Source organism: Homalodisca vitripennis, chromosome 5, assembly GCF_021130785.1.
Source record: "Homalodisca vitripennis isolate AUS2020 chromosome 5, UT_GWSS_2.1, whole genome shotgun sequence".
Taxonomy (NCBI): Eukaryota; Metazoa; Arthropoda; class Insecta; order Hemiptera; family Cicadellidae; genus Homalodisca; species Homalodisca vitripennis.
In genome coordinates this window covers 183,158,798-183,184,792 of record NC_060211.1, presented here as the reverse complement: position 1 = coordinate 183,184,792, position 25,995 = coordinate 183,158,798, and the positions used below count along the sequence as shown (strand labels likewise).

The 25,995-nt window shown below is 35.9% G+C and overlaps 2 protein-coding genes across 2 annotated transcripts in view; one reads left to right on the top strand and one right to left on the bottom strand.

Annotated features, from left to right (window-relative positions):
* Window positions 1-7,191, top strand: part of LOC124363773 (rootletin-like) — a 42,092-nt gene extending 34,901 nt beyond the window's left edge. The window contains 5 exon segments of the mRNA XM_046819035.1: window positions 2,496-2,708; window positions 4,016-4,150; window positions 5,369-5,521; window positions 6,176-6,420; window positions 7,173-7,191. Coding sequence (XP_046674991.1) covers window positions 2,496-2,708; window positions 4,016-4,150; window positions 5,369-5,521; window positions 6,176-6,420; window positions 7,173-7,191 — 765 coding nt within the window.
* A 1,884-nt stretch (window positions 7,192-9,075) lies between these two features.
* Window positions 9,076-14,543, bottom strand: LOC124363772 (condensin-2 complex subunit D3-like). Its single transcript, XM_046819034.1, has 2 exons — window positions 14,225-14,543; window positions 9,076-10,525 (listed from the first exon to the last, which is right to left on the bottom strand). Exon 2 carries the CDS (start codon window positions 10,471-10,473, stop codon window positions 9,076-9,078), a length of 1,398 nt encoding a protein of 465 aa, XP_046674990.1. The 5' UTR covers window positions 10,474-10,525; window positions 14,225-14,543.
* Between the last annotated feature and the right edge of the window lie 11,452 nt (window positions 14,544-25,995).

Here is a 25,995-nt window from a genome sequence, read left to right as displayed (position 1 = left end):
TTTGCTACTAGCACTTTCTAACAAATGGCAGAGAAAACATTGCGTCTGCATGCGCACAAGTGACAACAAACAAAACTGAATTGTTCTTTGATTTGATGTATGAATTATAATTTTAAGTTATATGTAAAAAAAAAAGTGTTAAAACTTAGATACCTATTTATAAACACCCAGTAAAATAATTCTGTTTAAAAATTAGTATAATCTTCTAATTTTAATATTTGTGAAATTTTCTAAAAATTATTGTGAACATTCATAACATTTTAAGTAAATTTTGAAAATATATATTTTTATTATATTGGTAAAAAATGGATAAGCATAAACATTCTATATTTTTACTTCTTCACAACTTCAAGATTATCTCATTCAATGAACCTTACCAGTACAGTCTGACAGCACTGAGGAACGATGTGCCTCACTGGTCATGGTCACTCTATCAGAAACTGAGTGAGAAGAGTGAGGTCCAGTCCCGCAGTCTGACAGCACTTGAGGAACGATGTGCCTCGCTCAAGTCATGGTCTTCCCTGGCTAGTGTAAAGCATAGTTATTCTATATGTACAGAAACTGAGTGAGAAGAGTGAGGTCCAGTCTCGCAGTCTGACAGCACTTGAGGAACGATGTGCCTCGCTCAAGTCATGGTCTTCCCTGGCTAGTGTAAAGCATAGTTTTTCTATATGTACAGAAACTGAGTGAGAAGAGTGAGGTCCAGTCTCGCAGTCTGACAGCACTTGAGGAACGATGTGCCTCGCTCAAGTCATGGTCTTCCCTGGCTAGTGTAAAGCATAGTTATTCTATATGTACAGAAACTGAGTGAGAAGAGTGAGGTCCAGTCTCGCAGTCTGACAGCACTTGAGGAACGATGTGCCTCGCTCAAGTCATGGTCTTCCCTGGCTAGTGTAAAGCATAGTTTTTCTATATGTACAGAAACTGAGTGAGAAGAGTGAGGTCCAGTCTCGCAGTCTGACAGCACTTGAGGAACGATGTGCCTCGCTCAAGTCATGGTCTTCCCTGGCTAGTGTAAAGCATAGTTATTCTATATGTACAGAAACTGAGTGAGAAGAGTGAGGTCCAGTCTCGCAGTCTGACAGCACTTGAGGAACGATGTGCCTCGCTCAAGTCATGGTCTTCCCTGGCTAGTGTAAAGCATAGTTATTCTATATGTACAGAAACTGAGTGAGAAGAGTGAGGTCCAGTCTCGCAGTCTGACAGCACTTGAGGAACGATGTGCCTCACTCAAGTCATGGTCTTCCCTGGCTAGTGTAAAGCATAGTTATTCTATATGTACAGAAACTGAGTGAGAAGAGTGAGGTCCAGTCCCGCAGTCTGACAGCACTTGAGGAACGATGTGCCTCACTCAAGTCATGGTCTTCCCTGGCTAGTGTAAAGCATAGTTATTCTATATGTACAGAAACTGAGTGAGAAGAGTGAGGTCCAGTCTCGCAGTCTGACAGCACTTGAGGAACGATGTGCCTCGCTCAAGTCATGGTCTTCCCTGGCTAGTGTAAAGCATAGTTATTCTATATGTACAGAAACTGAGTGAGAAGAGTGAGGTCCAGTCTCGCAGTCTGACAGCACTTGAGGAACGATGTGCCTCACTCAAGTCATGGTCTTCCCTGGCTAGTGTAAAGCATAGTTATTCTATATGTACAGAAACTGAGTGAGAAGAGTGAGGTCCAGTCCCGCAGTCTGACAGCACTTGAGGAACGATGTGCCTCACTCAAGTCATGGTCTTCCCTGGCTAGTGTAAAGCATAGTTATTCTATATGTACAGAAACTGAGTGAGAAGAGTGAGGTCCAGTCTCGCAGTCTGACAGCACTTGAGGAACGATGTGCCTCACTCAAGTCATGGTCTTCCCTGGCTAGTGTAAAGCATAGTTATTTTATATGTACAGAAACTGAGTGAGAAGAGTGAGGTCCAGTCTCGCAGTCTGACAGCACTTGAGGAACGATGTGCCTCGCTCAAGTCATGGTCTTCCCTGGCTAGTGTAAAGCATAGTTATTTTTATATGTACAGAAACTGAGTGAGAAGAGTGAGGTCCAGTCTCGCAGTCTGACAGCACTTGAGGAACGATGTGCCTCACTCAAGTCATGGTCTTCCCTGGCTAGTGTAAAGCATAGTTTTTCTATATGTACAGAAACTGAGTGAGAAGAGTGAGGTCCAGTCTCGCAGTCTGACAGCACTTGAGGAACGATGTGCCTCGCTCAAGTCATGGTCTTCCCTGGCTAGTGTAAAGCATAGTTATTCTATATGTACAGAAACTGAGTGAGAAGAGTGAGGTCCAGTCTCGCAGTCTGACAGCACTTGAGGAACGATGTGCCTCACTCAAGTCATGGTCTTCCCTGGCTAGTGTAAAGCATAGTTTTTCTATATGTACAGAAACTGAGTGAGAAGAGTGAGGTCCAGTCTCGCAGTCTGACAGCACTTGAGGAACGATGTGCCTCACTCAAGTCATGGTCTTCCCTGGCTAGTGTAAAGCATAGTTATTCTATATGTACAGAAACTGAGTGAGAAGAGTGAGGTCCAGTCTCGCAGTCTGACAGCACTTGAGGAACGATGTGCCTCGCTCAAGTCAACCATTGAGCAACTCAACTTGTCCCTGGAGAGAGCGTCCACTACAGAGACAGAGTTGCGAGTTGAGATACAGAGTCTCCAACGCACTCTTCTGGATACCAGTCAAACCTCCCAGACAAGCACAGAAAAACTTAAACAGGTTGGTTCCATTTAGGCAATATACAATTGCGTTGAGAATCGTAACTCCATCAATGGATAAAAATTAATATTACAAAACATTTTACAGAAAAAAAAAAGAACTCCTGTTATAATTGTAATTTATTGTTTGTTTAAGTTGATTAATTTATAGTGTCGTTCTGGTTTCGTCTGAATATTCTTATGCATTAACTTATTAAAAAAGTGATTTAAATGTATAAAGTTGTGATGGTGATATCATACATATAGTAATCGTGTTATGTTCTATTATGAAATTTAATTTTTGAAGATTTTCAGTGGGTATTAGTGGTTTGGAGGAATTAGAGAGGTTTTGTTATTATGGGACGCTTTCTTTAATTAGGAATATAATATATGTTAATTTATAGCTTGATTTAATTCCATAGTTGACTTTAGATTCATTTCACCTTCTGCTTAGTTCAGTGTTTAAAAGTCACACTGTCTCAGACTTGACTCCTGCAATCTAGAGAGTGTCATCTAGTGTGACAGTGTCAGATTTCAAACGCTGCACTGAGGGGAAGTTGATAAAGATCTATACTCAACATGTGCATATTTGATCTATTCTCCTATCTCCTAAACTACTGTGACCAATGATCAGTAATGGACTTTACTTCTTGGGTCTTTAGGCAGAAAAAATTTTTGATTTTTGTGAAAATTATTTTAACAGAAGGTATCAATAAGAATAAACAAATTTCTCATTAATGACATGTTTATTAAAATTGAAGCACTTTAAAAAAAATATATATATATATATTCTTTCTTTACGACTAAACGATGGAGTAATAAAATGGAGCTCATGAAAACACACACTTCCTTTTCAACAATAATACCTACTCTACTATTTTACAATCACAATTCTCAATTTCAAAAATAGTTGAGCTTAAGAAAGAAAAATTGGCTAAATGTGAACTCTAAAATTATATTAGTGGTAAATTATGGTTAATGTCCTTTAAATTGAGTGTTTGTTCCTTAACAAATTGTGTAGGCTTAAGTTATAATCCTCCTTTTACACTTAGTTTTGGAAATAACACTTTGTAATGAAAGTTATTTTTATACATTCAAAGAGGGTACATACATGTGTAGATAAATTAATCACTTGACATCATTTTGTATTGTAAGAAAATTGAGATGGCTCTGTAGGAAATATAAATAAACTTATTATTGATATTTCCGTAAAATTGTTTACAGATTCTGTTGTTTATTTGTACAACACTATTGTAATAATTTCCGAACCAGTTCATGAATATTGCATAGTTCTTTGCTGTACAAGCTTAATTTGCTTTTGTTGTACAGCTGCAGAAGTCACTGACCAACAGTGAAAATGAGCGTAGAGTGATGGCAGAACGACTGGACGCCACGCAGCAGGCGCTACAGGAGCTGCGCCGCGCACACCAGCAGCTGACGGACCAGCACGCCCGTACTAGCCAGGTAGGAAATTATGAGGTGTGAATATCAGTTTATCCTTGGTCTAAAAGATTTTCCCATGGTTGTGATCTGTGAGGCTGAAAAGATATAAAGGCTTGACTACAAGAATCAATACTATCTCACTCAGTCCAAGTTCCACTTTCTGGTCAAAATTCTCTTTCTGGTAAGTTTCAGCTTCATACAAGTTCAGTCTGCCTGGTTCAGGTTGAATGTTTCTCTGTTCAGGTAACAATCCAGATAACGTTAAAGGTAAATTTTATAATGCAATTGAATTGTCAAAAACTTGGTTTGCAGCTAATAGTTTAGTTACTAATGAAAGCAAAACAGAAAACATAATAAAAAAAAAAATAATAACCTGTCTGTTGATAGTGACTTTGCTAAACATGTCAAACTTTTAGGTATACATATTGACACCACATTAAAGTGGGATGTACATGTAAATAATATTTGTAAGAAATTAGCAAGAATAAACTACCTGTTGTGTAAGTTAAGAACTACTGTAAGCCTAGATGTACTGTTAATGACATATTTTGGCCTTTTTAATACTCATTTTAATTATAGAATAAGACTATGGGGTAGTTCAAGTTCTGCAAAAAAAGTCTTTCTATGACAGAAAAAGGCAGTAAGAATTATAGCTGGACTCGGTTATAGTGATTCCTGTCGAGTCAGTTTCACAAACTTGAATATTATGTATGACCCTTGCTTCTCTATATATTTATAGCAATTTAATTTATACTAGAGAAAATATAAATAAATTTGACAGTCAGAGTTCAATACATGAATATGACACTAGGTATAAGTCTAACTTGGCCTTGCCTAGATTAAAACTTGATAAAAGCCATAAGAGCTTTAGCTACCAAGAGTTTAAGATGTTTAACAAGCAAGTTACCAATGATAGTTAGGAATCAGCTTATTAATAAGTTCAAAATTACTATTTCTAAGTGGCATATTATGAAAGCCTTTTACACTACTGATGAATTTTTAAATTCTGATTGTTTAGATATTTTAAACTAATTTTAGTACTTTTATGTACCAATGACGAAACCTATTGTAATAGAGATATTATTTAATGGTGAATAAAATCTGATTCTGATTCTTGTAAATGTTCTATAGTAGACAACATCTTCTAAATTGTAACAGATTAATAATTATTTCTGTGCTTAGCAGTTAACGCAGACAGATGTAAAGATCAGTTCGGTGTACGAATGACTGTGTTTACAGGAGCTGAGCAACTGTGAGGTGCAGAGATCAGGGTTGGAGTCTCAACTTCGACTGGCCAATTGGCCGTCGGAAGCTGGGCCTGATGATGAGCTTCAGAGATTACAGAAGGAACGCAGTGAATTGAGGATCAAAGTGGAGGCCATGCATGATAAGGTTTGAATTCAATTAATTTGTTTCGAATTAATTAGCCTGTGGCTGGATCTAATTGACAGCAAAGTTATATTTTGTATCGTGTTTTTACTGTTGTGTACTATTTACATGTCAGAAAATTGAAGAAATTTTGTAAAGTAGGTTATAGCGCTCTTAACATAGTAGTAAGACTTATAAAAAAATGTATATTGACAATGTGTCCTATTTCTACTTTCATTACTTTTTCTATTAATGGTCCCAATTCTTTGAAGTATAAAGATATAAGCTACCAGATTGGTTTTTGCAGAACACCAAATCCTCGAAAGATTGTCCAATAGGTTATTAATTTCTTCACTAAGCCCTGCATTGACATAAACGTTGTTTTACAAATATCTAGATTGAATGTGAGTGTATTAACACATTTATAATAATTAGGTAAACACCGGGTATTGTGTCTAATTTGGTAAGTCAGTACTCTCACAAACCGCTACGATTACGCAGCAATGACTCCTACTTCGCCCTCAACTTAAACTCATCAGATCATTATTTCCCTAGCTTCTTTAGTTATTTAGTATGTTGGATATTGCATTGTTTTCAAACTACATATGTGTTGTGCAAGTTAGATGGTTAGTTTAGTATAGCTAAAAATTGTTTTTAAAGACATGTTTGTCTAAAAAGATGCGCCATCTGGAGAACGAAAAGCGCAGTCTGGAACGGAAGCTGCATTCATCGCGCAGCAAGAGCTACGAGAGGCCGGAGAAGTCATCGCACGAGACTCTGTGCAGTGGCCGAGACAACAACCAGCTGGAGCTGGAGAACAGAGAGCTGAGACACAAAGTGAGGCGGCTGGAGACTCTGCTGGAGGAGAAGGAGGCAGAGCTCGCCAGGCTTAAGGCTCACCACTCGGAACACCATTCTTCCAGGTTAGGGGTCTTTGTTCTCTTGAGAAACTACAACAAAATCAAAGAGTTATTGACTTATCAGCTCACTAAGTCAAAGTCTTTATTGCAACAAAAACAAGTTGGTAACTCATACAGTTGAAGTCAAATTGCCACAAGGCATTACAAAACAAATAATAGTAACTAGTTGTCTTTACTGGTACATCTTTACTTAAAGTTAAAATAGAATTCAAGTAATAAAATCCATTCTTCACAGAAAATTAAAACTAACAATTACCAAATGGTAACATGGATAAAGCCAAGTACAACAATGAAAGTTAGTCAATATTTGAAGGACAAAACTAATTACCACTTAAAGTTCCATTTAAGGTAATGCACAATGATGATAAAAAGTAAAAAAGTCCATTATATATAAAAAATACACAAAAGATAAACATAGGCCTAAATGTCACATATAAGGCAAGGTCATCAATTAAAGCTAATGTCAATGTTTGAAAGATCTAAAAACTCATTTACACTGTAAAAAAGACTCCTCAGTCAGTGGTAGAGAGGACTATCATAGTCCTAACTTCGCCTCTAATAAAGACATTTTTCATTTCATTTCATTTCTCAGTAGCCAACTGTACAATTTTGTTTTAAAACATTTAAAATCAATATCACAAGCATTTCTAGGAAGTTTGTTGAACATACTTCAGCCTACGTAAGAATGAAAGTTTTGTGTCTTGCTAAGCCTAACATGAGGTAAATCAAGTAAATCTCTGTATCTGGTGTTGTAGTTGTGAATGTCATTCCTAAACAAGGAAGAATCAATCCTCAGCTTAACTCTAACTAAACAATAAAATATGTACAAATTTAAAAACTGTTTTGGTTCACTTATAAACAATGGTCTGCAGTGAGCTCTATAGTTAGAGTAAGTAATTATTCTGATTGCTTTTTTCTGGAGTAACAGAATGTTTTTTTGTACTGGTACAATTCCAGGGCTGTATACCATAAGAGATTATACGAAGTGTGTCCAAAAAGTATCCGACCTAGACGTCTGGCATGAACTGACGTTACTCGGCGGCAACGGCAATCTGATCCCCTTCAAAGTACTCCCCTCCACAAGCCACTACCTTATTCCAACGCTCCTCCCATTTCTGGAAACACTCCTTAAATTCATTTTGCGGAATGGCTAACAGGTCCTTCGTCGCATTTTGTTTTATTTGATCAACAACGTCAAATCTTTTTCCTTTCAAAGGAATTTTTAATTTCGGAAATAGCCAGAAGTCACAAGGAGCTATGTCAGGACTGTAGGGAGGCTGTCGTAGTTGGTTGATGTTGTGTTTGACCAAAAAAACGCTGAATAAAATTTGAGGAATGAGCTGGTGCGTTGTCGTGGTGCAGGATCCAGTCACGGCTTGTCCACAGTTCAGGTCGTTTCCTTCGCACTGCATCTCGTAGCTGCCTTAGGACCTCAAGATAATACTCCTTATTCACTGTCTGGCCTCTTGGATCATATTCGTGGTGAACAACGCCGTCCTGGTCAAAATAAACTGTCGGCATTGTCTTGACATTGCTTCGACTTTGTCTTGCTTTTTTTCGGCTGTTGCTCTTCATGAGTGTTCCACTGTGAAGATTGAGCCTTGGGGGGGGGGGGGTGGGGGGGGGGGGGGGTGGGGGGGGGGGGGGGTGGGGGGGGGGGGGGGTGGGGGGGGGGGGGGGTGGGGGGGGGGGGGGGTGGGGGACATACACTGGGTGTCCTCATGGTTTTTGTCTCTTCACTGTTAGGGACAAACACTAAATAATGTAAGAAATTCAATAATTGCTTTTTAACATCAACAACCAAAGGAAGCAACTGGAAAATCAACGATGGCCTACTTTGTGGGTGCAGTAGTATGTTTTTCGTTCTATTTTGTGATAGAACAGAAGGATTACAAAAACTTAAAGGTAATGAACCAAAGTCTGTAAGGTTATGCATATAAATTAAAAATTATCATCTTACATGTAACAAGAAACACAATGTTAAAAGAATACTTCATCCAATGACCAGTAATTTATTTATGATGTACAGCAAGAGAATATGGATGGACAATATATTTTCCAATAATCCTTTTATAGAATAGTTATGTCTTGGATACTAGTCTCGACAAGTTGTACAATTTTTTCAATATTAAGTCCTATTTATGTAATTTGAAACTCCTCTACAGTATAATCAGTAATATTTGGTAGATAATCAATATAATAAAGTGTTTTGTGATAAAAATGACTTGTATGTGAATTAAAATTCTTACCTGTAAAAGTTTTTTGCTCATCCATTTTTCATTCATAAGGAATATATTTGCCAAAACTTGAAGAGCAGATTTTCGAACAAATACTTTCTCATCTTCAACAAATATTTCAAGGAGATCAATGATTGCCTTAGCCCCTGGTAAAGGGTCCACATTTGGATTCGTTTCTTTCTTCAAATTCTTCAAAAAGTGTACAAAATCAAAGAAATTCTTCTCATACACGTTACTATTTTCAATGTTGTCAGTGTGTAAGTAAGGAGTGACAAAAATTGATTCCATTTCATGCTTCATATTTCTATTATTGGACGAAATGAGATTAGCCACAATTGCTAAAGCTTTAGCTTTAACGGTCGATGAAGTATCTCTGAATCTTGAAAAAATTGTTCCTAACAAGTATTTCGTGGTAGAAAAATCAGGTTGTTGTGTTTAAAATATTATTTTCTTCCTCTTCTTCTTCACCTTCATCATCTGCAGATCCGTTTCTTTTGTTCGAACTTCGTTTAGACGGGGTGAAAGGCCTTAAAGGTGAACTAGGGGTTCTTTCATTCCCATATAAAAGTTTAGTGACAATTTCTAACCCAGTTATCCTGTACTTTGCTTGTTCACTGTGGCACACGCTCATCACCCAAACTACTGTTTTGGAGTACAAAGAATGCGGGAAGACATCTAGGAGCTCTATAACCACTTGCACTCCTTTGGTTCTCAAATCTGCCTTGTCAGGTATCCTCACTATGATGTGTTGTATTAGTGTGTACACTCCGTTGAACGCAGAATCTTTGAGGTAAATCAGCAAGTTGCGCACAAAATTTATCGAGTGATCTTTGATGACAAGAGCTTCTTTAGGTGTTAACTTTAGCCCTTTCTGATCAAAGATGAGGAAACCAGACATCATCTCCCTCATGATAAACCTTACAGTGTCTTCCACATCTCCGTGCTCTGGACAACCCAAGTCCATCAGAATCTTATACGCTTTGTAAGCAAGGTACGAGGGACTATTATGAGGTGGTGATTTAGAGAATATTGATGACGAGTTGCGTTCTAGCCTAGTGATGAGAATCAAAATCTGAATAGTGATGAGTAAAGAGTCATCCTGACCTTTCAGCTGAAACCTTTTTAGTGTAAACGATAAGTCAGTTAAAACATTGTTTAACAGTTTAACAACCTTAGCTCTGTCCGAGGGTACCAGCTCACCCTCGTCATCAGAATCATTGTGTACTTCTTCATCATCTTCACAATCATCATCGTCCTGGTGCTTTCCTCTACGCTTCTTAGGTGCTGGTTTTGAACTCCCTGATGATCCAGTCAGTACGCTACAGATTTTCAAATTTTCTACAGCATGCGAGTACAAAATTGGATTGAATATGTGGAACACTTGACTACCAGGAATTGCTAGCAACATAAGGTAGAAATCTGTTGCTATCAGCCCGAGTCGCTTGACTTCAAACTGCTTCTCCGTCTTTCCCCTTAGGACGAAAATGCTCAACATCGCGACTAGAGCTTTGTGTTGCACATTGTTCGATATGAGATTCTGCCAGGAATTGGAGTCCACCACGCTTGAGTTCATACTAGATCTGTTGTCAGACACAGACATTCTGCTGGCGTTAGAACTGCTGTCTGCTGATTCCAGCCACTCTCTAATATAACTACTGGCAGTAGTCATGAGTTCACTGATGTCTGTGTTTTCCAAAAACATTTCGTACTCTGTAGGAAATTCCACAGCTTCAGAAAAATCATCTTTCCACAGATTTTGAACCCAGTCTCGTGGTAAAAGATCAAGTTCAAACTTTGAAAATAAATCGTAAATATCCATGGTTTCAACAGTTCACTTCATTAGGCTAAATCCACGCTCTTGACTCAGCTTTCTGGAACATAAACCATCAACAGTGAATTTCCATTTGTCAATAGGGCAAAAGAATTAGAATTGATCATCAAACACACAAATGAACCTCTAATACAAAGTGGAAACAATAAACCTTATATAATTATGTCATGATATACATTACATCACTATCTTGATTATCATTTTTAAAATACACTGACCGTATTTTAAAAATCAACTGTCAGACTTACGCAAAAGGTATCAGAGAAATTACAGATCATTTCTACAATAAATGTGATTTAATTCAGGCTAAAACAGCAGGGCATTGTCATAATCAGCATATTTCCCCAATTCACTTTACATTAAAAGATTGATAAAACAATTAAAACCTTGAGTTATTTTGTCCCACCATGAACTATCATGTGAACAATTAATGTTGAACCAAATAATCAAATTTTGAAACACAAACAATTCAAGTACATATCACTGTTATCAGTAATCACAAACAATCAATCAGTGGCCCAAGCTATTCAACAAGTCATGATAAAAGTTGTGACAGGATAACTAAGTTACTGAGTTGAAATTATAAAATTGATGATGGTAACGCCATAATTAGGCAAAACACGTCACATTAATCTTTTACAAATTACTTCAGAGCCAAATAATATCAGCAATTCCTGAACCATACTTAGATAGAAAAATAAGGTGATGAAAATAGAGTTGTAACCATTTTAAACTTCCGACATAGCTGTCCGTTTTAATTTAATGGCACTAAAAATTATTTGATAAACTAAATAAGTTACACAGTTTTATTTTTTTAAGTTAGGTCTACTAAGTTATATATACTATTAAAATGTTTCTATGCATACATTGTTCTTACACTTTTTCACTCATGCATAGGGCTACAGAATTTGTCTACATTTAGAAAATTTTTAATATTTAATTTAGTCTATAAAGACCTAACACACACAAATTTTAGACTATTTAAAGTCTAAAATACCATTCAACTAATAAAATTTACTTCAAATCTACGTTACCTAAAACCGATTATAACAATTCCTATACTTGGCTAGGCATATATTCTAGATAAGAGCACATTTTATTGCATCTGTTGTCATTTGATGGTGTATATTTTTAGTTATGTATACACAATCTGCTCTGCATATATCTGTGTTAGCTCGTTTTTCATACCAAGTTTTTTATTTCTTCTTCATATTTTCCTAATGTTAGTATTATTATTACGTTATTAGGGTTATTGTGGTATAAAGTGTTAAACTGTATACTGTATTTTTTTGTTGCGAAACTATGTATAAATAGTGCATTACCATGTATAAATTAAGCAGTATACTTCCAGTTCTGTAATAAAAGTTTAGGCGTTCATAAACAATAGCGTTGGAGACTGAGCTTTAGCAAAGCCTATTATTTATGGAGCTGTAAAAATTTCATTTCTGTCTATTCTCATTATATCTTAAAAGCTAACTCTCCTATTGACTTGAAATGGTGCATGAAGCTTCATTTGTACATGAGGAACACCGAGTTCCATTATGGTACATGTCACTCCATGAGATTTGGCTGTGCATTAGCGAATATGTTTACATTGGTCTTATGGGTAACCATGATGGCAACGAGAAAAGAGGAGAACAAATAAATAAGTTTGTAAACAAACTCAATACACCCAAGAGATTACACCCTAACTATAGATAACACATACAACATAATTTTATAGTGTAGACTTTTATTATACACTGATATGACACCCAATTTAATGAACAAAAATCTGAATATATCATGTGGCAAGATAGGCTATGTGGAGAAAGACATATTTTTTTTTTCATGTAGACTTCAAATTTTGCATGATACTTACATTTCTACAAGAATGAGTTGTATGATGTATAATTTTTGTATGATTGTTTTTCTGTCTGAGTGCAAAATTTGAAATTTTGTATGCAACCTCAGTGAAGCCTGTTACGACACATCCTAAGTGTGTTGTACTTTTACCTTGTTAATAGAGGGGCTCATGCACTTACAAAGTTTCTTACAAGAATTGCTAGGACTGGGTTGAGTGTCAATGTTAGAAAATTCGCCTATATTGAGGTGAGATTTGTGTTGGAGTTTGCCAGTGTTATACGAACCCCATACAAAGATTTCTTTGTGCTGTTAGAATGAAACTTGACTTCAATTGCGGCACTGTACCGGTGGCATGGATTGGACGCTTGGGCTTAATGTTACCTTAATTAGACTAATTATTTTGTTGATGTTTTGCACATGGGCTGCTATATAATAAGTGGCACCAAAATAATTGAATAATTATTAATTACCGAATCATCGATATTCATGACAATCTAAAAATACTGAAAACAAAAATGTACGACCTATTTACGTAATAGGTATTTCAAATAAAAATTTATTTCTGCTGGTTTTAAATCTTAAATATTAATATATTAACAATAAATTTTAAAAAACTACTACGCTAGCTATATTGATAAAATATAAAAACAAAACAATAACATTTACTTACCTTTTACTACTTTCAAGGATAAACGTGCCCGACTCCTTGTGAAGCAAAGAACATTTGCAGTACATCATTCTAATTGCCGGCATTACAGTAGTCAAATTCTAAACACGATTTTACTTTGAATTAATTAATTTGGAGCAATAATGTCGAAACTGAGTTACGTTTTAGGCTTAAAAAAAAAATAAATCGTATCATTCATTCAAAAAAATTCACTCATTTAGTGAAATCATGTGTATGGTTATTGACTAATGGCAGCTTAACAATAACATTATAAAAGTGTTCTTTGTTTCACAAGGAGTCAGACACGCTTATCCTTGAAAATAGTAAAGGTTGGTAAGTGTTATTGTTTTGTTTGTAAACATTTTATAAATATAGTTTTTTTTATTTTACATTAATATATTTATTTTTAAGATTTTAAAACCAGCAAAACTTTATTGTTATTTGAAATACCTTTTCGTAATTTAGTCCGACATTTTGTTATCAGTATTTTTAGATGGTCATGAATATTGATGATTCAATTGTATTGGTGGCCGCTTATTATACTGCAGCCATCACATCTTCTGTTGTTTACCCACATATGAGTGCGGCACCTACATGTCACAGCTCAATCTGATGGCAGATGACATTATTATCACTGTCAACCTGTTTAATTTCTAGTTCCTTTTCAGTTTTTTTAAATGTTGTAGACCTTCCACACTTGTTTTTGTCCAGTCACTTTCTTAGTTCCCTTAAAAATAAAAATATATGAGACAATGTGACATGGATGTTTATTCATTAACCTTCCAACTGCCATTCAACATATATTCGTATACCTTTTGTACATGCAAATAACAAGAAAAATCTCCACTAACTTGAACAATTGTGGACAAAATGATACCAAATACATTTTGCAGTAAAAAACTATTTTTACAAATTGTAGAAAGAAAGCTTGCCAACTGGGAAAACAGCTTGTCGTTTAAGGAAAATACTAAGGGCAGTCCGAGGGTTAAACTTTACTCTAGGTCCTACAATAAGACAGATGTGGATAAGTTACTGTCTGGTAAATCGCTACTACAGCCTGACACATAACAATATATTGCAACAAGTACTTTAAAAAGCATATATGTGGTCGGTATAGGCCTAACTTTAAAAATGTTCACTTAATCTAGACCTAGCACAGCTAAGTTTATGTGTACCATAATGAATAGTGATGCATATAAATTCGTTTATACTATGATCAATACTTACGTGCATAACCTTATAAAGATGTGTCTTATCCTTCAACTACTATAATATATAAATATGGATATTATATGTACTAAATCACTGACAAACAATGTATTCTAACCCTACCAACAACGGTTTTCCAAATTTGATTTGATTGCGGAGCGAAGCGAAAAGAGAAGAAGAATAAAACAATTCCTGAATACAGGCATCCAGGAGGAAATCGCTCCCAATCCAAAGGTGTCAGATTCTGTCTCATCACAGTCAAGTGAACATATTCTGTGGAACAGTTAAAGTAGGTGATTTAACTTCCATTATAAATGTATACTCAAAGGCATGAGAGAATTCTTTTTTAGGATAAATGAGCTAAAACGTATGATCACTGTTTCCATCGTTTGCCGTTTAATAGCGCACAACGTTCCAAGTGACAAGTGGCATCCAAGAGTTCCATATTAGATGCACATCCAATATGTTCTCCATAGACTAACACGACATGGCTAACAAAGAGTACAACAGAAAAAAAATAAAACGTGACTCATAATCAAAACTCTAAGACCTTCAGAGGTTTACGGTTTAGGAATTACTTTGCAAACAGACCACAGATTGTGTCTATAATTTCCTTTGCTGATGACTCTCTAATCATTATAAAAGGTAAATCTTGGCAGGATGTTCAAAATAATCTTTAAGTGATCTCATGACAGTTAAAAAAAAATGGATGTACCAGTATGTTTTATGACGTTTCAAAAAATAAATGTATGCCCATTTCTCTTATATCAAATTCAGATTACACGATTTAATTATACATAATTGCAATAATCACTATAATAATGTCAGTGCCTGTAATAAAATCGAGAAAGTTTGGTCATACAAATATTTGGGTGTTGTGTTTGATTCTCGAATTAAATGGATGGATCACATAACTTTTTTAAAAATAAGACAACAAAGTATATATTTGCTTATAGGCAGTTAAATGGCATTTCGAGTTTTGAAGAAACTAAAATAACTTATTATGCTTATGTACAATCTTCTTTTTCTTATGGCATTCTAGCTCGAGGGTGCTTTTTCACATACTAAAAGTTTAGCTATAGAAATCCATTCTTAAAGCTGGTTTTGCGAAGTGTAGAACAGTATCCCTTTGATTTACTGTTTCAAGAAAATGGAATTCTGCCGATTAAAACAATTTTATTAAAGTCTTATTTATTCATATTAAAAAGAATTATTGACTCGACCTTTTCTATAATCCCACATTTTTACAACACGAGATATGCAAATATAGTTGGAATTAACACTATTTACCAACAAATGATTTGCGACAACAAACAGTTTTCATTTACTACATATTCTATATCTAAATTACCTATTCTAATAGTTTTAGATATTTCAAGCTTTTCAATTCTCGTTCTCTAGAGAGTTTTAAGAAAACAGTCAAAGAGTTTTTCATAATTATCAGCAGTGAGGAGGCCGAGTCACTTATCTCATGTTGACTACACACACATATAAGGTATTTTTATATGATTTAGCATTAAATTATTTAATGTTAACAATTTGGAATTATTGTACTACCATTTGATATATCAATGCTACATTTGTTTTCTTTTTTTAATATAAAATATGTATTTCTGTATTTCCAGTAATTTGTTGATATAAATGTGATTTTAAAACGCATAATAATTAATACAGCTATTCTTATAATATTTGGACAACCTCTTCTCCCATATTTAATAATGATGGTTAAAAAGAAAAAATACATTTACACTTAAAGCAAAAACATACTTTTTAAATATTTTTGAATAATTCTTGAAATTTGTGTTTGAAATCGGAGTTGTTATTGGTCAAACTTAATATGATCCAAATTCGGCATTTAACGGTTATTATAAACACGAGAATGTAAAAACACAGTAATGCTCTAAAACCAAAAACATAGACGAGGACTATGAATTTATACAAAATTTTTAGTTCTTTAAATTAAATTGAGCAAGTGTTCAAGACATATTTTCTGGAAAACACTTTCCAACTATCCGACTAAGAACTTATTGTACTATGGCTGAAAGCAGATTAAACATTTGAGTCATATATGAAACAAACATCCCTCATTAAGTTTGACTGATACTGAATATAACAATGTTAGAGACGTGTGCTAATAGTTTTTAGCAGTGAATTATTTCCATACAATTCAGATTTAGAATCTCTCTAAGAAAATAATAATCCTGTCATTTAAAGGGTTGTGATATACTATTTTACAACACTACAGAAAAAATATACAGGCTATGAGTTTAATTTTTAAATGTTGGTAGTGCAGTCGTCACTTTCAGTCTAGTGTCACCATCTAACAGCGTTCTAAGGAAGTAGGTGAATTATTTTGTGACAAGTCCATCAGCTGTGCGGAGGGGTAAATAATACCACTGCTCATGCCCTTTTTGATACAAGTGTAAAAAACAAAAAAAAATGTACTGAAGCATGTTACGTGTTTATTTGTCGATTTTACTAACTAGATGTAATATTGTAATTTATGTAGTCCCATATAAAGTAGTACATTTTAAACTACAAATTAAACAATGAAACGTTTTCGTCATTTTCTGATCTAGTAATGTCTTAACTTTGCGCATTCCTAATAAATAGAAAAATCTACATCTATGATTTTGTTTATCAATTCTATAACTTTACATCACCAGAGTGATCTCTTTATCATTTTATTCAGCATAACATACAGAGGATTTTGTTACACAATTTTAACAGATCAAGATTTTTCTATAGATTAGTATAGGAAATAATATGCTAATACTACTGATATAAATGTATTATGTACATTAGTGCATTAGTATCAAGATATCAAGTATACGATGAGCCTAATCGAAAACGACTACACTTTATTGCAGCTGAATTATTTGTGGTTGCAGTTTATTGGAGAGAAGTCTCAGCTCAATTCTGTTATATAATTAAAATCACATTACTGGTGATTAATATAGTAAGTAATATAGAAATAGTTTTAAAAGTAAACTGTCATAAAAGTATATCCAACTACAATAAATAGATGGGTGGGTGGCGTTGACAGATTTGATGCAATGATGTCTACACATGGCATATGCTAGAACGCCAATTAGTAGATAAAGTTTTGATTACTTTCTTCTGATTCTGTCTATTGTAAATAGTTTTTTTAACCTACGAGACACTCTCAAATAAAATGACTAAAAGGTATTAGTAGTCTAGAATACATATTCTTATTGGCAACTGATTTAATAGGATCCATACTTCTAGGCAGAGGCATGACCTACTCCTTGTACATCATAGGGGAGAAAGTGAAAGCAAGATGGGTGGACAATTGAATTGGTCGCAGAATTGTACTTCACGTTGAAGTAGTGGGAATATACCAGAGGTATAAATACGGCTAAACTGAACAAAAACAAAAACTGAGTAATTCAATTAACATAGGAGGTAGTACAATAAAATACCACTGCACATTGGGTGAATGGGTGCTGTAGGCTTTTTCTTAACGAGCAGTTCTTTGATATTTGTAGAGAAAAATATTAGTTTAGTCATTTTTCTCGTAATCAGTGATTACCTAATAATGAGATTTACTAAACAGATTGCTGATAAACACAGTCCCTGAGTTATACCTTATCAAGGGTTCAGGTTCAGATTTGGTTTTGAATTAAATCTTAGTGTAGAGCCAACCTCTCTTAATTTACGTACATGTCAATGATATTTTAAAGGTAAATTGATAGAAAACCAAAGATAACCATTTATTTCTTGAGAAATCAGCAATTTTACCATTTAAGTAATTGCATGAGTCTGCAGACCACATAAATTCTAGGACAGAGTGGGTGGTCAATTAACTCTGCGTTTTAATGGCTTTGGGATGATAAAGGGGAAGCGATACGCTGTCAAACCGTTTTATGTTTTATGTTCTGTCTCCAGTTCTCTTCGAGTTCTTATAACTTAAAGTCTAAGACTAAATCAGAATTGGATCATATGGTAAAACCTAATACTATTCCGGGTATAAGGCCGGTATGTGGGGTAGCATTCATCTGTATTAGTCACTTTTGAAAAGAACGGATCCATCCAACTTTGTGTTAACTTATATACGTAGAAGTAAATATGTTTGTTGTTCTTGAAAGGTAGACTCTACAATCGGTAGACTAGTTACTAAGAAATACGGTGTCTGCAGCTGTTATCTCCAAGCGTACCTCTTATAGTGGGATAGTTGTAATGAATATGATGTCTTAGAAACTATAACCTTCGTAACACCTACTCTGCATTCACTGTAGAAAGCATTCATTCGGATTCGGATCCAGGTTTAATAACTAATTGGTTAATGATCAATCTGAGTATTTTGTTTTTTGTTTTAAAGAAAGAAGTCAGTGAAGGTGTATACGATGATGTAAACTTGGATGATGACTTTCAGGTTTGTAGCAAATACAATCATTTACATGACGATATGCTTATTACGAAATGCAATAATTTGCAAGGGAACTACTCTGAACATGGATAAATGAGAGTTTAAAGCAAATTGTTTAACTTTTTAGATCACCGATTGGAGAATGGTTACACGAGTTAGAAATGTTAACTTTAACAAAAGCTGCTTTCAATTCCCGAGGATTCAAGATATCAAGAATTGGAATCTAATTTTAGAAAACCAATTTCCAAAAACTCAACGAGGAAGAACTTCTATTTAATTTCTTTCTAGATTACATACAAACCATACTAATTAATACTGAAGTAATACAGTACTTTAATTACTAATGAAGAACAATTCCGTGATTTCTCTTACGATTACTATTCAAACCTGTAGAGAGTGGGATTAATATTATTAAATAATACACACATTATTTCATTGCAATTAAACATACCCTAATATTAAATTGGTAAACAAATACACCATTGTAATATTTAACGTTGATTTGTTCAATGTCTAATGACCCATAAATTCTACAAACTCTTAAAATTATTTGAGAGTATAACGTAAGATATTTTCAATCTAATTTCTTCCTGAATTAAATATAAATATCATAACAGTTCAAATGAAATCCGAACAAATTCAACTACTGATTTTGCTATTATTGAATTCAAATGTGTTATTCATGAATGTAATATAACAAGCTCGTAGGAATTTTGTAAACATTAAAATTGAAATTTGACTTCGCGATTAGTTTGTGTTACGTATAGAATGTAATACATCTAAATATAATATTGTAAGCAGGCTATCCTGGCTAATATTATTAATGCGAAAGTGAGTTTGATCGTTACGCACTCACGTGTAAACTATTTAAACGATTGTACTGAAATTTTGCGTGTACATTCTTAGGATCCCTGGTATGAATATCAGGAACCCCTAATCCTATTTTGAAAATTCTTTCCGTGCTACGCCTCACTGATCTCTAAAGTTGCAGAACCGCAAACAAATATCATTAATTGAAAGAGACTGTTAAATGTAATCAACTGTTCTCTGTAAACATTAGTTTATGGCAGCACAACGATATGTTAATAAATTAATTTAACAATTGAAAGTTTGATAGTAACAACATTTCTTATTTAATTCTTTTCTGAAATAGCAGTTGAGCACATAGTTTGTCAAGATAAGAAAATCATAATTTTTAGATAAAATATACTTTCAACTGTACATTTTAGCAAACATTAAATATGAAGTGTTTGGCTAATACTGTAATTCAGACATCAAAGATAAGGTTACTAACTTTTACTATTAATTTAAAGACTTTTATAAAGCCCATATTAGTTGTCTTTTGACATCAAGTACTCAGATCTGTGTATATACGTATATTATCATTATCGGTGAAACAAAGCAAAATCTACAATGGCTAAGAAATGCTAAGAATGGAGTAAATTACAATGGCCATATGACACGTTTTGGCATATTTTCTTGATCGTGGCAACAAGGAAAACTCAACATTGGCGTCGAAATACAATTCACTTAAATCAGAAGTGCTCATACACGAAATTGTGTGTGAAACTGCGGGTAAATCACGATTGTTTAATTTCATCTCTGACGAAAATAAAGTGATATATATATATATATATATATATATATATATATATATATATATATATATATATAATTTGACGGATTGCCTAAACTATTAAAGAATGGGAGAACACTAAAATTTGATAGAGGCGAATAATGGTCCCGTGGGTTTGTGACAGCAGCGGTCTCGTCTCCTGACATTCTATAGAAAGCTTTGCAATGGAACGTAAATGTCAGCTTTTGTCTAAATGTCGGCTCCATTATACGTGAGATGAAGGTCAGTAACTATTTTTATAGAAGTAAGTCGGCAACTATACGTAAGTAATGAGTTTATGAAACTAAAACGTTTGTAACGTGTATAGATTTTAGATAGATTTGGTTTACTTATTGAAATTTTACTCTTAGTAAAACTTAAAGAAAATTTCTGCATAATTTCACCAACATGAGAGCCCACAGAGCCCAAAACCACTCCCCGTTCAAAATGTTTGATGTATATATGCTATATAACGTAGGTTGTAAAAAGCCTAAACTATTTGAAACTTGGTACAAAAATCTATCTTATCAGCTTGAATGTTCGTTAGAAGTTCCTTGGCCAGCTTGAATGTTTGTTGACCAGCTTAAATGTTCATTGGAAGTTCCTTGGCCAGCTTGAAAGTTCCGAGGCCAGCTAGAAAGTTCGTTTGCCAGCTTGAAAGTTCGTTAGCCAGCTTCAATATTCGTTGGAAGTTCCTTGGCCAGCTTGAAAGTTCGTTTGCCAGGTTGAAAGTTCATTGACCAGCTTGAATGTTCGTTAGAAGTTCCTTGGCCAGCTTGAAAGTTCGTTTGCCAGCTTGAAAGTTCGTTTGCCAGCTTGAAAGTTCCTTGGCCAGCTTGAAAGTTCGTTTGCCAGCTTGAAAGTTCCTTGGCCAACTTCAATGTTCGTTGGAAGTTTCGCTGGCCGGCTTGTGGCGTTTGCCACTTTATTTTGTTGGTCTTTGGACGGACCGGGAGCCGTTTTCTTACAGCTGGTCGAGCCATCTGTTTTACCAGATGGTTGTTTCTCTTTCTAGATGTTTCTGTGGCTTTCTGGCTTTTTGATTGGTTCTAGTATTTTCAGGTTTTCTAGATTATCGGGAATTAGGTTTCTTGTCCTCTTCTCTTCTGACTTCCATAGGGCAAGGACATCTTGGAGTTTTCTGTGGTCGGAGTTACAAAATCAAAGCTGGCTGCCCGCTCCCTCTACGAACCGGCACGGTGTTTTTTGGTGTTAATATCGTATGCCTACCTTCCAATCAACGTTTTCACGACCTCGTTTAATATTTAGGACCCATTCTTTCCAAATTCAGTTTTCGAATATCGTCGCAGATTGGTAGCAGAGCGTGGTCGGGTACAAACTTCGACCGAGACGCCGCTAAGAGAACCCCCCATAGCACATTTTATCCTAACCATTCATTTGGAGGTAAACCAAAGGCAAGGAAGCGGGCCTTACAATAATAGTAGACCTTACCAGAACTTTCATTCTCAACCCAATAATTCTAGGCAGGGCCAAAGTAAGGGCAAATGGCTATGATAATGCTTTCAATCAGCGGCTGAACCCCCAAAGTTTGTAATTCTAATCAATTGCAAGATAATATGCTACCAGGGAACAATAGTAGGCCAAACCAGGAACGGAGGTTTTCCTATAATAGGAATAATCAAAACCATAATTATAGTTCCGCTAATCCTGCGGTTAATTTAAACTCCAAAAGGGGAATTCGCTGAAAGGGCCGGCATTCCCCAAGAAGACTAGGCCCATTAATCCTTTAGCTCCGGCTTTGCCCAAGGTCAAACCCCTAGAAATTCCTATTGCTTTTTCTAACATTAAGTCTTCTGCTGTGATTGATACTGGTTCTAACCAGATCTATCGTAGCTAAAAGCGTATTTGATACTCTCTCTAAACTCTCAAGGGTGTCGTGAAGAAAGTTGAAGAAACTTCATTGACGGCTACAGCTGCAAATGGTTCAGATGTCTCCTTTCAATTTTTGGCCCATATTCATTTCAAATTAGCTTGTTTCTCTTGGACTTTCCCATTTCTTGTTACTAACAACTTACCGGTTCCTGTTTTGATTGGACTCGACTTCATTCAGGCCTCTGAAATGAGCATTAATGCGGCTCAACGCCAGGTGTCTTTTCCCTTTGACACTTCACTAGTTGTAGCCGAAAACCAAGAGGATGAACAGGCAGAGGATGTTAGTTTGGGACCTATCTTTGGAGAGAGGCTTGATAATTCCCAAGTTCAGACATTTAAAAATATTCTGCGGTGTTTTCCCGAAACTGTGACCAAACAGCTGGGTAAAACTAACCTTTTGACTTATTCTATCACTGTCAAGTCAGACAAGCCGTTCAGGTGCCGTCCGTATCATTATGCTCCCCCGAAAATGGCTTTAATTCGTGAGCATATCGAAGGCCTTCTGGAGAAAGGCGTTTATTAGACCTTCAACTTCCCCTTACTCCAGTCAGCATTTTTAGTACCTAAAAAGGGGAGGTTCTTCACGCCTGGTGGTTGACTTCCGCGCCTTAAACAATGTCTTGGAGCTCGATTCAACTCCGATGCCTACGGTAGAGTCTTCTTTTCAATTTCTAGGCAAGGCTAAGATCTTTTCTATGTTAGACTTGGTGTCCGCTTACAACCAGATACCACTTGATGAGGCTTCCAAGAAGTACACTTCATTTGTCACAAGCACTGGCCAATGGGAATTACAATTACCTCCCTTTTGGTTCTAGCTAGTGGTAGCATGATACTGACTCAGTTGATAATAAAATCTTTGGTGATGTGTGAAATTTGATTTCTTGTTCTGCTATTTCGACGACCTTGTTATTTTTTCTGAAAATCTGGAAGATCACCAAAGACATCTCGATTTAGTCCTTGACCGACTTAGTAGGGCAGGGTTAACAGTTAACCCAGAAAAGATGGTCATTGCCTCTCATAAAATAGAATTTCTAGGCCACGTCTTCGAAGATGGGAAAGTTACCATCAACCCAAATAGAACTCGCCCTATCGACAACTACCCTCAACCCAAAAAAATACTAAGCAGCTTAGCAGGTTTCTTGGAATGTGTGCCTTTTATTCTAAATTTATTCCCAATTTCGCGTCAATCTGTGAGCCGTTGAATAGGTTAAAGAGAAAGGATGTAAATTTCATATGGGGTGAGGAGCAACAAATGCTTTTCACAAACTTAAACGGTCTTTAGTCTCTGCTCCGGTCCTACGCTTACCAAATTTTGATGCCCCGTTTATTCTGTCAACTGATGCTTCAGGTACTGCTGTAGGTGCAGTGCTGTCTCAGGAAATCCAGGGCCAAATATACCCTATAGCTTTTGCGAGCCGTCCCTTTAAATGTACACGAGAGGAAACTATTCAACTTTCCATTTAGAAGCTTTGGCAGTAGTCTATGCCTTTACAAAATTTAGACAATATTTAGAGCATCGTTCCTTCACGCTTGAGACTGACAATTCCTCACTCTCTTGGTTACTTAACAATCCTCGCCAGGTAGGAAAAATAGCACGTTGGGACCACTCTCATCAATGCCTTTCAATTTACTGTCAAGCATGTTAGGGGCAAAGACAATGTTGTGGCCGACTGCCTCTCGCGTTTATTTGAGCCCCAAACCGATTCATCACAGAGTTCTACTATTCAAAATAAAACCGACCACACACAGGCTTTTATTCTTTTTCTGTACCGGAAGCCTTCAAAGACATCAAAGGCCACCAAGAGCAAGATGCTCAAATTCGCAATATTGTGAAATCTTTGAAGGGTACTAATCCCAATTCAAAATTATTCTGTAATTCAAGGCATTTTAGTTCACCAATTGCCTAATCAATCCAAACCTAGAGTAGTGGTAACCTAGCAAACTCTACGACCTATTGTTTTAAAGTTTACCATGAAAGTCCACCTCTCGGAGCTCATCTGGGATTCAAGAAAACTTGGGATCGGATTAGTTCAAATTTTCTTTTCTAACCGACCTGAAGCAGGCTATATCCAAGAGAGGGTAAAGGCTTGTCCTTTCTGTCAGAGATGCAAACAGGACAAAATACTAAGGTAGGCCCTTTGGCTTTCTCAATTAGCAACCAGGCCTTTTCAACGGGTGTTTGTTGATTACGTGGGACCTCTTCCTAGAACAAAAAAAGGCCACAAATGGCTTCTTACAATCGTTGACGCCTTTTCAAAATATACAGTGATTTTGCCTGCTAAAAAATGCTACCGCTCCTACTACGGTGAATCTTTTGCATAAGGGCTTGTTCGCGTATTTTTGGCTTCCCCTCACAACTCGTCACCGACCGTGGTGGTTGTTTCAAATCCAGACAGTTCGATAACATGTGTCTGGAACTTGGTATCAAACACGTTATGACCTCGCCATATTATCCGAAGCCGTCAATTGCTGAAAGAGTTAATAAAAACCTCGGCGTTGCCTTGAGAATTTTCCATTCTCAAAATCATACTGACTGGGACACTAATCTCCATTTATTCCAAGTCCGCTTTTTAATTCGGCTAAGCATGAGTCAATTGGCACCTCTCCTGCTGAAATTTTCCTTGCTACAAAATTACTTCTCCCCCTGGAAAACAATTGGAATTTGGATGATCTCCTCCAAACACAAGATTCCAGAGACATGCAGAGGAGATGGTCTCAGGCCTTGGATCGGTTGGAGGTTGCACACACCGAAAAGTTGCTCGGCAGTACAACCAAGGTCGTTTACCAGTTAATTTTCGTATCGGTGATTTGGCAATGTTTCGACGAGTAAATTTGAGTAATGCGGCTTAATCAAATTTTCAGCCAAACTGCAACCTCTGTGGTCACGCCCTCTGGTTATTCATGATTTTACCTCTCCAGTCACCGTGACATTGAGGTGTCCCAAGTCAGGGAAACTTATTAGGTCGGCCCATGTTTCCCACCTAAAGAAATATTTTGGGCCTATCTAAGACCAAAGCACCGCTGCCGGGACGTTTATAGGGATGGTTTAGGGCATAGTGATGTTAGTTTAGTTTTTTCCCTCCTCCTTCTTCTTCTTCTTCTCTTCCTTACACCACATTAACACTCTGATACTTTTACTCCTCTTCTTTTTACAGTACATATACACGGGGGGATCAGGATTAGCATTGGCTGTTTAGAGAATTTTTTTTGCTTTCGGGGCAATTTTTCTAGGCTGTACATTGGGGAGCGAATTTTATGTTTATTTATTTTTAACATTCCCTAATGCAGTCGCGCAGCCCTGCTATCCTTGGTTCGGCCAACCCATTACATTTTACAACACAAGCTTACATTTTCTTTCCCTTTTCCTTTTTCTTTGTCTTTCTCTTGCTTAGTAGGGTCAGTCTTTTGGCAGTAGGTGGAATTCTTTGTTATTCAGCTAAGTTAGCAGCGATGGATAGGTTTAGTTTTTATTGTTGAAAATATTGTTGAAGATTGTAGTTTGTCTATATATTTTTTGTAGTTTAGTTGTTGTTGTTATCTCTTTGTGTCTTTAAGACTTTATAATTTTGTCTCTGAAGCTGCTAAATGTTCCAGCAGCTATCTTATTTTATTTGCTGTTTAGTGTTTAATATTGGAAGTGTTTTTTTTTACTGTTGTTACTGTTATCCTTTGAAGGCTTTTTTTATTGTTATTGTTTTAGAGGTTTATTGATTGTTAACCTAATTTTGTTGGGTTTTGGCCCAGTTAGTTTTTTTTTGGTCTCTTTTCCGTAGGTTTCAGGGTTTTTTTTTTTTGCCTTTCCTGGCCAACACTTAGAAACTAGTTGTTTTTTTGTTTTTAAAAGTTCCTAATTAAACCACTTTACCACGACCAAATGATTTCCTTACTCCG

Excerpts from the sequence above, each read along its gene's own strand:
- LOC124363772 (XM_046819034.1), bottom strand. The coding sequence starts at position 10,473 with ATGGATATTTACGATTTATTTTCAAAGTTTGAACTTGATCTTTTACCA.